Genomic DNA, 12,859 nt, shown 5'->3' on the forward strand with positions numbered 1-12,859 from the left:
CCGCGGGCGGTGGCAATCATGGGCACGTTGCACTAGGCAGTTCGTCTTGACTCTCAGGTCATTGGGCATTGGGCACACTGCCAGGCTCCAGTGGCCACACTGCACAGTGTGCACTGTGCAATATGCACACTGTACTCAACTTACCACACACTATACTATGATTCCCAAGAGAATATGAGGTTAGGAAATGGCGGGAGTAAGGTCTCAAGTTGAACGTCACTTTCAAAAAGATAGGGCTAGCCTCTAGGGATTCTAAACCCTGATTCTGGAAACTTGAAAGTTGAAAGCCTAAAGACCCAGCCGCCCAACTTCCTAAGCCTCGGCCCTCAAGCCTCAAGGCTCGCGAGTCGCCGCTCAAGGAGTCAAGGGTTTTAACTATCAACCTCAATCTTCGAAGTTTCGGAATCCAAACTGTCATAAAATGATAAATATTTAGATAAATAATTATATTTATAATAAAATATATTGTTTTTAAATAAAAAAATACCATTCGAATGCAATGCTGATATCGAAGGGCAAATTTTTCTCGTTGTACTTCAATAGAAAGGGTTGAAAATATTTGGGTTTCTCTAGCAAGTCAATAATGGATCGCAAGGGCTCTGCAACCTTCAAAAATGAACCTTCATTATGTCAAAATTAATGAGCATTCATGTTGTCATTGCAGGACCCAGAGAGAGAGAGAGAGAGAGAGAGAGAGAGAGAGAGAGAACGGACGCATATCACAGGTCTGCAGGTCCATTTCCTTATCGGCTATTCGGCTTTGTAAGGCTCTGGCCCGGGGCAGGCCATAGTTCCTCCATCAGTCCCCACAGGGATCGTCTGCGCGGACGTCTGAAGAAGGCAGACGATTGTTGCCTGGGACCTGACACACGCATCGGCAGCATACACAGGATCATATCTGAGGTACATCACTTCCATGGAGGGGGAATGGGGCAAGCTGCTTCACCCCCTCAAGCTCACAAGCAGTGGGAGGCCCCATTTTTTGGATGGGGAAGTTGAATCCCATGTCCTAAGCAATGTTGAGCTCGCACTGGATTCTACCCCTGCCGCCGTGCCGCCTCTCAAAGATGGGATTGTTCATCTCACTTCACATCGCATCCTTTGGATCAGTGAGCACAGACAGAAGGCTGGAGCAATTTCCCTGGCTGCCATTTCACGTATTGTCCCGCCCAAGAAGAACATCAAAACCATGTTTTCATCACCGCGCATCAAATTGCATGTTTGGGCCACATCGGAAGGAAGCCTTTCATCTCAAGGGCATATATCAGCACGGTCCACTGTCACTGTTGTGCTCATTCTGAGAGGCCAGCCCAGTGTAGATTCATTTGTTGAAAAATTGGTCGAAGAATGGCAATCAAAGGGCTGGGAGGCAACTCACCGTGAAAATGCAGGTGCCAACAGTGCAGCATTAAGACAGGATGCTCCAGGTCCAAGCCGACTAAACCCAGAGATGGCTGGAGTATCAGGACTCTTGATGAGAGACCAGCTGGATCGGGAAAGGACAGAGAAGGATCTACATGATGCCTTTCAAGATTTGAATGCATTGATGGTAAGTGGCCAAAAGATTATCCTATCAGATGCAGCAGGATCATTAAGCTCATTCACAATCATGTGAAGGCTTTTTATCCGAAAAATGATCAAAAACTCCAATATTTGAGTTTTTTTGAAGTAGTTGTGTGGACATGTTAAATTTGGATCCACATATTTATAATATAGCTCATTGCTTGGAAACTTATGTTACCTACATAGGGGAAGGCAAAGGAGATGGTTGTTTTAGCTGAAAAGATGAGATCAAAATTGATTGCAGCACCCAGTGGGCAGGCAGGCTCTGCAGATGAAGAAGGGCTTGCTTCCAAACAAGAAATGCAAGACTGGCTGTTGAGTGTTGGTATAACTTCACCTGTGACAAAGGAGACTGCTGGTGCTCTCTATCATCAGCAGCTGTCACGTCAGGTGCTTTCGAACTGTCATACTAGTGTCCACTTCAATGCTTTCTTACCTGGGAAAATACAAGATGCTTCATTTTTCTCATTGAAAACGGCTTACGTTTCTCTTCTTGTATCTGAAACAAGCTAAAAGTGTTGCAATAATGATAGATAATGCTCAATTTATTCTAAACTATTCTGGATTAAAATCATGTTGAAAGAAATGTTGCAAAGAGGCTCATGTGAAAATGATATGTCCTCGAATAGGTCTTCATCATTGACCAGTTCAGTATGCTCTCATAATTTGGGCCTATTCTTATTCATTGGAAAACTGTGTGTATTTTGCTATGTGCTAGCAATTGCAAGCAACAAATTCAACCTTTTTAAAGTGTTGTGACTAGACCATAATATTTTGGAAACGACTTTGCAGTTTTGCCAGTCTTGAGAGACTCGTGAACTTAAACTCATGTCCCTTAAGAGTTTGCGTAACTCTTTAGATTAATCTCACACTTTCCTAGCATCAGCAAAAGCTAACATCTGATTCAGTTCTTATAAGAAGTCCTTAGTAGAATGAATTCTTGCATTTTGCAATTCTATTGTGAAAAGCTACATGGACTATAACTTGTAGCTAAATGCTAGTGGTCTAGGCTGGAGAGAATATGGGCAGCATATACCACTTGCTCAGTTTGCAAACATTATGCCTTTGTGAGGTTGGGCTTTTGTCAAATGTGTGAGAAGTGGTGCAGCAATGGAAGCATAGACAAGTGCTGAAATAAACTGCTGAACACAAGATAGAAGAGAAAGAATACAAAAGAACACTGCAAAAGAAGAGAACTCACAGATGTGCTCAGGAAATGGAATCCATATACCAAACATGAGAATTATGCATACAACAGTGAGTCATTGGTTGTGTGGGTGCTCTTGCATCAGCTCCTCTCTCCAACAGGAAGACCACCTGAAGAATGATGATGACCGAATGTGGAGGAGGGGGAGCCCCTGAATAAATAGGCCCAAAATATGCCAAATATGGCAGCTGGTTGGCCAGCATTTAATGCTTGCCGATTGGCATAAAATGCCACATAAAAATCACTAAAATAATTCCTAAATAATGACTAGTGTGCCTAGCCCAACTGGCATGCACAGACTCACACATGAACCATGGATACCCAAGCAGTGGGTGATCAAGCCACCATTAAGTTGCTCGGAGAGAACCTGAGGTCAAATGTTGATTGTACTAGTTCCTAAAAATAGAGAAGAGTCATAATAGATCTCTGTGTCTGTTAACAATGTCTCATAGTAGCATATAAGACCATCCTATAAAAAATGCATGTGAACATATGTGACCATGGATTCCCCACCTTTGGCCAAGACCACCTAAGTGTCCCTTCATGTGAGCTCGGACTAGGAGCCGGACTAGGAGCCAATCCTACTCTCTATCAAAGAAACATCATGAACTTGGATATCAATCCTAACTTCAAGATTTGAATCTGCCAAACTTCGATCGATTGCGTCAAGAATGTTCCTTTTTGGAATACATGCACCTGTATATCTGTATAGATGAGATGCAACTGTCCCATCTCACCACCCTCTCACACTTCCTCTTTGGCACTGGAGTCGTGAGGGATGATCACATCACCTGCACTATAAAGCATCAGAGGAAGGGGCAGTCAAGCCCTTCCCTTAGTTTGAAGAAGTAGAGCCGAGCCGTGCCATGCCTTAGACCTCCTCTTGATTGAAGGATCGGAGTCGGAGTTTGAGGAAGAGGATGACACGACGTAGGAGTCTGCATCTTACTTCATCTGCTTCTCCTTCTTCTTCCATGAGGCTACTAACTCCTTCCAATTATTTTGCAAGTGTCCCAATCTCCATAACGAGACAGAAGTCTCCCCTGTAAACGCAAAGATGCCCCATGCTCAAGCAACATCAAGGACATATGAGTAAAGCTCATAGGTGTAGAGAATGTATTCACCCTCAATGCATTCGCCACTCCATCAAACTTCGGGGGGAAGCTTGTAGAGTATCGTTAACACTAGAGGTGTCTCTAGTCCATGTGCCGAAGCTGGTCTTGCACCTCTATAACACGGAGCACTGAAACCTTGGTTTGTGCAGATTGCCTATGGTAGGTGGTTTGAAGAGCCCTTGTGGGGCACCAAATTCCTCCCCTTTCAAATGATTGGGATTGTGACAACTATGAGGAAGCAAGTCTTACTTGGGATGTAGATGAGACCCATGCTTATTTTGCTTTGTTCAAGTGCATTTCTAAAGAGGTCCTTCTAGTAGTTACCTTGCGTAGAATAGCTTTAAAAGTGCGGGAGAAGTTACAAATGTTGTATAAGACTCCATCAATTATACAAGCTGTGACCCTCTTGTTGAGAAACCCTTCACACCTAGTTTTGCGTTCTACGTTTTGCGTTTAGGGTTTCGCGTTTTGCGTTTAGGGTTTCACAATGGATAGCCCCAAAAAGGGGCTGGGCGCCCACAGTGGGGCACCACCCTAGACAATTGGCTCCCTCTCTCTCCGGGTACCACCCTAGGCAGTCTCTTGCCTATTTATAGGCTGCCTCTGTCACTCATTCTACACGGTTGATTCATTCGATCCGTCACCTCTTCTCTCCAGCCTCTCCACTACCCTCACACTCCTTCAAGAGGACATTGAAGTTCGTGGTTCATGGTTGTCTTCATCATCTTCCTTGTGCTACGGTACCCTTGTTCCCTTGTATCACATTCACTCCATGATTCAGATCTTCATCATCCCACTTATGAGAGTTTCTTCTCTCTTATTTTCTCTTCTCCATGTTTGCCGAGTTCACTGTGTGTTCGTGCTCGCAAAACCTACTGTTGTGTTGGTATGCTGTCTTTTGACATGGTATTAGAGCTGGATCTTCTCAAACAGTGGCAAAGATCCTCCACTCTAGTGAAGGCAAAGACCGGTGGTGGGTTCAACATCCACTTCTCTTCTTCTTCCGATGCATCAACATCCTAATTGGTGTCTTCTCCCTCTTGTGTTCGCTGTTTTCTAGCCTTCATTCAGGGCTGCTACTGCCACCTCCACCTCCCAATCTGCTGGCGGCTTAGCCAGACTGTTGGCAGTTGTTCTCTGCTGTTGGCAGCTCAGCCAGATTGCTGGCAACTCCTCCTTGCTGTTGGCGGCTCAGCCAGATTGCTGGTGGCTATTCTCTGCTGTTGGCGGCTCCTCCCTATTGTTGGCGGCTGTTCTCTGCAACCTGGCAACTCAGCTAGTTTGTTGGCGGCTTTTCTCTACAACCTGATAGCTCCACCATACTGTTGTACCTTGTGTTTTTCTATTGGTTGCAACCTCTTACTGCTGGTAGCATTCTCCTACTGCAGCTGGCAACTCACTATTAGTCCTTCTATTGCCCTAATATCCCTTTTGGCACACATTGTGCAAGGCACACTGGTACCCATGGCTTCTTCCTGAACAGATGACCAGTCTACTGGGTGTTCCTACTACGACAAGAACGGTCATTCCATTGATGACTGTTGACTTCGACCTTTGCTTCCCACCCCTCCGGAGTATATGCATCTTCCATCAGACACTCCTTGTGCTACCTCTCCTTTCTAGGCCATAGAGATCATTCTGCATCGGCTACCAGAGTATTATGCTCAAGGTAATAAGCCGCAACCGACGCGCACTAAGTCCTTTCGAGCACACGGAGGCTCTAAGACCTTATGAGGCAATAAGCCCTCTCAGAGACCACCCCACTGCGCAGAGATTTCCGTCGCCCACTATTGGGTACAGTGGCTTCCGCGGTCCATATCCCCTCCATAGTCCACTCTCTCTCGAGCTTGCGATTGTTTCCCACCCTTGGCTCATCTTGAGCCTCCTTTCCCACCCTTTTCCACTTCAGTTCGAGAGGCCACTTTTGGGTGCTTTCCGGCTTCTTCTAAGCCCTAGATACCTTCTTCGGCAGCATGACTGGCAGCACTTTCTTCGTCATCAGATGCTTCGTAATCCGTGAGCCATGAGTGATTGAATTTCCTTTCTCTCAGATTGGGATTCAGAGGGGGATTTTCTTACTTTGCCCTCAGAGGGGGTTTCCAGTTCTTCAACTTTAGAGGGGGCTGCTACTTCTACTCCTTCCGATTCAGAGAGGGACCCTATGTGCCATGAAGTTCTTCACACATCGCCACCTTTCACTTTCGAGGAGTGGCTCTCCTTTGAACAATCATTTCCTCTACTCATACCCAGGATCTAGACGATCTACCTTGATTGAGCCCCTTGGGTCTTCAGCAACAACTTGGTGGCTAGGCCTTCATATTCCTTCCAGCATGGCGTCATGGAGCTAGTGGCTTCTCTCCCAAGGTTGAGTTTCGGGTTCTACAGCTCGTCTAGTCTCCTGACTATCTTCAAAGGTCTCCTTTCAAATGGTACTCTTAGCTTCTAGGGTGGATCTTCTTTGTCCCTTGGTCAACATGGAGTCTACTCTCGAGATCGAGTACAAGCATATTCTTATGGTTCTCGGCACCACACAAAGTCCGACGTTCCTTCTATGCATTGCATGTTTTCATCATCTTTGTACTAGGGCGCTTGGGCAAGTGAACAATTTTCCCACGAGGTACACAGTCCAAGTGGCACTTGCTGCATGAGCGTTCTTCAGCATGTAGCATTCCATCTCCACCTCACTCTTCTCTTGTTCCCCTTTTTGGGCCTGAGAGGGGGTGTTGAGAAACCCTTTACCCGTAGTTTTGTGTTTTGTGTTTAGGGTTTCACAGTGGACAGTCCCAAAAAGGGGTTGGGTGCCCACAGTGGGGCACCACCCTAGACAGTCGGTGCTCTCCCTCTGGGTGCCACCCTAGACAGTCTCTTGCCTATTTATAGGCTGCTTTTGTCACTCATTCTACACGGCTGATTAATTTAGTCCGTCACCTCCTCTCTCTAGTCTCTCCACTACCCTCACACCCCTTCAAGAGGACATTGCGGTTCGTGGTTTGTGGCTCGTGGCTGTCTTCATCGTCTTCCTTGTGCTACGGCACCCTTGTTTCCTTGTATCACATTCACTCCATGATTCAGATCTTCATTATTCCACTTATCAGAGTTTCTTCTCTCTTCTCTTCTCTTCTCCATGTTTGCCGAGTTCACTCCATATTCCTCTCCACAAACCCTATTGTCTTGTTGGTACGTCATCTTTTGACACCTCTATGGCCATCTCTAGCAAATGAAGTTTGAGCCGAAGGATACTATTGAGTCTTTTCTACTTTATGTTACATAGGTACAAGATTAGCTTTAGTACATGCAGTCGACTCTCCCAAAGGCTTATCTTGTGGAGACTTTGCTTCATAAGCTTCTTCTAGAGTTTGATGGAGCAGCCAATGCTATACGGGCCTAGATGTCATTGACACTAGTTAGCTTTACATGTCTTCCATGCTACTTGAGCATGAGACATCCTTGAAGTTAAACTTACAGGGGAGGCTTTCAACTCATGATGGTGACCATGATGAAGCCTTCGCAATTTTAGAGAGGGGTGATAGGAAAAAGAAGATGAAAGTCTAGTGTTATTCTTGTGGTAAGAAGGGACACCTACTCAAGCATTGCAAGGATTTAGCAATATCACGGAAGGAGCAACAACAATATACAAAATCTTTCCATGAGTTGTCATCCTTTGACTTCAACTCTGACTCTAATTCAAACCCTTTGGCAAAGGTGAAGGCCAAGGCACGGAAGGGCACATCTTTTGTAGAGAAGGGGAAGGGCATAGCTGCCCCTTCCTTTGTTGCTTTATAGTGTTGGCGACCCTTGAGACTCTAGAGAGGGATTGTGAGAGGGTGGTGAGGTGGGGCAGTTGGGCCTCATTTATACAGGTATATAGGTGCAAAGAACCCAGAGAGGAACTTTCCTTATGCATTGATCGAAGTTTGGCAGGTTTTGAAATGTTGAAGTTGGGATCGACATCTAGGTTTATGAGTTGTTTTATTTGACATAGAGCGAGATTTTCTCCTAGTCTGAGGTCGCATGAAGGGATGCTTTGGTGGTTTGGCCAAAGGTGGGGAGTCCATGGTCATGTTTGCTCAGAGGCATTGCTAGTAGGATGGTTGCGTATGTCCAAAGGCATTGTTGATAGATAGAGCAAGCTGTTATGGTTAGCTTTTGTTTTCAGAAGTTGGTACGATTGACATCAAAATCAAGTTCTTTTTGAGGCACCTTGGTGGTGGCTTGATCACCCATTGCTTGGGTATCCATGGTCCATTTTGATGGTCATTGTTGTATGTACTATGATGAGTCATTAACATCATATATTGTATTGTATCAGATCGCCCATGATTAGAGATAGGGTATCAGCATATTAGTCAATTCACGTGAGGCTGTGCATCCATTGCTAGGCACATTATTTATCAATCTTTATTTGTTAACGCCTAATTTATTGGGGCTAAATTGTGACTGACTGGGCATTTTGTGGGTGGTTGATTGCATATTTGTGGCTGACAAGATGCTGACTGATGTGATCATTATTATTGGCTATTTATTGCTAGGCTCCCTCCTCCTTAGTCATTCACTTCAGCATACTTAGTTACTTATAGGTCCTGTTGGAGAGAGGGAGCCAATGCCAATGCCCACTCAGCCAGTGACTCACTATTGTCTTGTACTGTCTCATCTCAATGTATGGATTCCATTTCCCAAGCATTCTTCCTTTGAGTTCTCTTTGCAGTTTTCTTCTTATCTTTACAGTTTGTCTGGTCTCTCTCATGTTGTGCAGTCTATTACAACAGTTTTACATCCATCGCTGCAGCCTGCACCCACTTCTGACAGCAGGCTGAAGACTGAGATGCAATAGTCCAAGGCTGGAAATCATGTCCCCCCAGCTGACTCCTGAGTAGGGGCTGTGATCAGCAGGGGCAGCACTCAAATAGGCTCCATGAATTGATGTCCTCTAGAAGGGGTGTGGGCAACAATGGATGATGAGAGGGCTGGAGGTGTGGTTGGCTGGAATGGAGCGAGGATGCACAAACACAAGACTCCTATTTATAGAGGATTGGGGTGCATTTTTAGTAATGTAGCATTATGTACTTCTTGGGGCTGTTTTAAGGAGACTAAATTAGTAGTTAATGCACCATAATTATGTTTGCGTGCAGGCCCTAATACTAGTGGCTCAATGCATGCACGCACACATGCGCGCGCACACATCCACAAAGAGAGAGAGAGAGAGAGAGAGAGAGAGAGAGAGAGAGAGAGAGAGAGATTTTGAAGTTTGAAACTTCAGCTTGCAGATTTTGTGAAAATTCCTTTGGAGAAAGCTGGAGGTACAATGGCATTGGTAGATGTGTACTGTTTGTTTAACCGAGCTCGAGGAACAGGTAAGCCCACTCTGGAACTTTTGGTCTGATGACTGGCAGTTGGGATTGAAATTGTTTTGGGGGCTTTTACAGAGCTAATCTCTCCAGAGGATTTGCTGCAAGCCTGCACAATTTGGGAAAAGTTCAATATGTAAGTTGTAATTATGAGTTTGAATTTATTTGTTTAATTAGGACAAGCTTGAGTGTCTGCTTGTCCAAAGCTGTGTTGCTGATGTTTTAGTTCTCAATATTTCACTGGAACGGTGAGGTCTGCAGGCCAGTGATTCTACGACGGTTTGACAGTGGTGTTATGGTCATTCAATCAAAATATCAGAGTGACGAGGAGGTTAGATTCATCTGATAGCATCATTATATGTTTTTGCCAGTTGCGGTATTTACTGAAATGCTTATTGAACTGCTGCATTAGAAAGTCCGGAAAAATTGTCACCTAAATTCGTTCAACGGTGCAGGTCCATTCTAGGATTAGGTCTCTTTTGATGAAGCCTGATTCTGCAAGGTTTGGGGTGAGTGCAAGTGATGCTGCCAGGGCACTAGGCGTGGCACCAGCTCTTGCCAAGGAACAGCTTCTTGCTGCTGAGTTCAAAGGTTGGTTTTGCTTTGATGGCTTTATTGAGGCTTGATGTTCAGTTGCTTTGACACTGGTCTTGCTGCGGAAGATATGTGAGAAGTGATTAGCTTCTGTTTGGATATGCAGGTTTTCTGTGTCGTGATGATGGCCCAGATGGGCTTAGGTTTTTCCTAAATTTCTTCAAAGAGGTGGAAGTGTAAAGCTTCAAGCCTTTACAAAGTGGACATTTCTGCTTCAAAATCAGCAGTGGAATCTACAATCTTCTGTCCTAATCAGGCCAAGAAGTACAGTGGTGTGGAAACTTGGTTCAGCACATGAAAAGTTCCTTTTGGACAACAGCCTGTTTCTTGTGCTTTGCTGAAAGGCTGGGTTCAACCTACCAAACCTTTTTATATGCATGCTGCATCATTATTGGAGACTTCATGTACTCTTTACTCTTTACTAACATCGAGGATAGGAGCCCGATGAATTTGTTTGTAGTAAGAATCTATGCTGCCTGAAGGGAGCTTGCTATAGTAAGAAAATCGAATACTTGTGATTACTGTTGCAGTCAATTTCTAATTGTAAAAAAAATTCCCAAGTCTCTTACCTTGGGATTCTGAACTATTTACACGACATGAATTTTCTCTTTGTTGAACAGTTAACAGGTGGGTACATGCTGTGAGTTCAAGAACCAGGTAGCAATCGCTCCCTCCCTCCCTCACTCCCTCCCTCCATGTCTGTATGCTACAGTGAGCCTGTTCCTTGGCTCTTTCCTGTTACACATTGTTCCATGTTCTTTCTGTCATCTGTTTCATATTGGCTGCATAATGTGCTCCCCTCCCTGTTATCATTGACGACCAGATTTGGTGTACGGAAAGCAGCCTGGATGCTGACTGTTAGTGTCACGTGCTCTAAATTTGTAGACGTGGATGTGAAGAATTCTTAAAGCTATCCTGCACTATCTGACTGTCTCCCTGTGACACCTGTGTGACATGCCAAATTTTAGTGGTCCACCAAATTTGTGGTCGTCGTTACCAGATCTTGCACCATCAGAGAATCTAGACTTACTGTAAATGTAAGTATAGAATTGGAAGAGCATCTAGATTTATTGTAAATGTAAGTACTGGACTGGACTGCATTGCCTCCTCAGATTTGTAAAGTGCTGCATCTTCCTGTACTATGGTGCCTTCCCAGGTTAACTAAGTGCTGGGTCTCTAGTTGCTGCTGTTTATGCTATAACTGTCATTCCTGCAGCATATTACAAAAGAGGAAAGCTATAGAAGGAAAGAACCAGCTGTGCGCTTCAGAACAGTACGTGTAAGTCTTTAAGAGTCATAAGTTAAGAGGATGAAAGAAATGAAATTGCCAGGGGAGAGGGTAATGATCCTGGTACTCACTCTTGTACTTGTGCTGAACCATCTTTTCAAGGTAGTCGACATGTCTGGGATGAACCTAAACCATTGATTAAAAGCAAGCTCTCTGTGCAAGTGATCTTTGGTACCCAAGCAACATATGAGAAATTCTTACCTTTTTATGTTGATGCATCTACTTGGACTCCCATTGAGGATTGCTGAGCACTGATCAAACAAAACACCAAAATGTGGTGGAAATGGTGGATTTGCTGGGTGACTGTGCCAATGTGTAGTGGAATTTGGTTCAGAAATGGGGAATGATGATTTCTTCACCCAACTGCAACAAGTTTTTCATAATGTGAGATGTAGATGAGCCTGCTGTTGGCTTGAATATTGAATATTGGCACATGGCGAATCCATACAGGGATGTGTTTACATGTTAGAAGTCTCAACATTAGCAACAGAATGTTGCACTTTGACATGAGTGTGAAAGCAGTATCCCATATGCAGATGGATAGCAAAGTTGATATGACTTGGAACTTTCAGAGGTTAATCAGTTGGATTCCAGACTAGTGTCAAGCTCTGCAAATGTAGACATTGGACTATGGCTGGCTCAAGTGGGTAAAGGCAGACGAGTTGATTTTGATATGGTTTGTCCTTTGACATATTCATTATTTGGTTCAGTTATTCAAAATATACAAGTCTAAATTTGTACTCCATGATAATGTCATGTTCATATTATGTTAAGTATGAACTTAACTTGGGAATCATGATTCATGTGTATGTCACCTTCACGTTAAGGCATAATGATGGTTTGCCAGGTTTGAACTTAGCTTATTGGTGAAAATTGTAGGCTAAATAAATAACCAAAACTCAGTCTGGGCACCATTGTCTTTTTTGTAAAATTTGGCCAATTGCATAATCATTAATACCAGACACCTACTTGCATTATGCGAGTTGACATCGAGGTTTTATTCAAGTGTAAACATGCAGTCCTGTTTAGTGTGCTAATGCACATGTAACGTCATTTATGTATGACATTGTGTGAGATACACGTGACATCATTTATATACATAATTTACAAATGGCATGGTTCATGTGTGACACTATGTATATGTTATCATTATTGTCTTGTTTGTAAAGTTTGGCCAATGGTTTGTTTGTGTGTGCGCCGTGCCGGGGGGGGGGGGGGGGGGGGGTGGTTATGAGACATTTTTGGCATGTGGTAATATGTAAAGATGCATAATCATTTGTTAGTTTTATTAAGACGAGACACCAACTTGTATTATGTGAGGTGGCATCGAGGTTTTATTCAAACAAGTATAAACATGGAGTCTTGTATGGTGTGCCAATACACATGTAACGTCATTTATATATGACATTATGTGTGATACACATGTGACACCATTTATATACATAATTTATAAATGGCATGGTTCATGTGTGATACAATGTATATGTTATCATTATTGATTTGAAAGCTGTATAGTATTATTATAATCCATTTCATAATATTAAAATCCTATTTCAAAGTGTCAATAGGCTTGAATGCAACATGAGATTACATGCTACCAAAATTCATGCATAACATTATTACATAATAAAAAATATCACTCATAGAAAGCAAATGGGACTAGAACAAAGCAAGATTTGGTAGCTCATTGAGAAACCTATTGATGGTTGAATCATGTTGATGTTAATAGATTTTTAGTGTCCTAGGA

At 43.6% G+C, this 12,859-nt stretch overlaps 1 protein-coding gene across 6 annotated transcripts; it reads left to right on the forward strand.

The window, feature by feature from the left end:
* Positions 1 to 606: 606 nt before the first annotated feature.
* LOC148030304 (EAP30/Vps36 family protein) lies at positions 607 to 11,916 on the forward strand. 6 transcript variants are annotated; one of them, XR_015692162.1, is made up of 9 exons: positions 607 to 1,549; positions 1,750 to 1,953; positions 9,143 to 9,236; positions 9,309 to 9,366; positions 9,492 to 9,561; positions 9,686 to 9,821; positions 9,931 to 10,481; positions 11,041 to 11,103; positions 11,219 to 11,908. XR_015692162.1 is itself a non-coding variant. In XM_087686598.1 (7 exons), exons 1-7 carry the CDS (start codon positions 917 to 919, stop codon positions 10,002 to 10,004), a joined length of 1,269 nt encoding a protein of 422 aa, XP_087542724.1. In that variant the 5' UTR covers positions 607 to 916; the 3' UTR covers positions 10,005 to 11,916. The 6 variants fall into 6 exon arrangements, 1 of the variants encoding a protein (XP_087542724.1); XR_015692163.1 differs by having other exon boundaries at positions 11,041 to 11,097; positions 11,215 to 11,908; XR_015692160.1 differs by having other exon boundaries at positions 9,931 to 11,103; positions 11,219 to 11,915.
* Positions 11,917 to 12,859: the final 943 nt, after the last annotated feature.

Source organism: Lygodium microphyllum, chromosome 10 (assembly GCF_053477565.2).
Source record: "Lygodium microphyllum isolate KBCC chromosome 10, Lygodium_microphyllum_v1.1.10, whole genome shotgun sequence".
NCBI classification, from domain to species: domain Eukaryota; kingdom Viridiplantae; phylum Streptophyta; class Polypodiopsida; order Schizaeales; family Lygodiaceae; genus Lygodium; species Lygodium microphyllum.

What these genes read in the sequence shown, in the direction of transcription:
- LOC148030304 (XM_087686598.1), top strand. Translation starts at nt 917, where the DNA reads ATGGAGGGGGAATGGGGCAAGCTGCTTCACCCCCTCAAGCTCACAAGC. An exon ending in ATCAGCAGCTGTCACGTCAG is followed by an intron (nt 1,954 to 9,142) that starts GTGCTTTCGAAC and finishes TTGAAACTTCAG; the next exon opens with CTTGCAGATTTTGTGAAAAT. An exon ending in AATATCAGAGTGACGAGGAG is followed by an intron (nt 9,562 to 9,685) that starts GTTAGATTCATC and finishes TCAACGGTGCAG; the next exon opens with GTCCATTCTAGGATTAGGTC.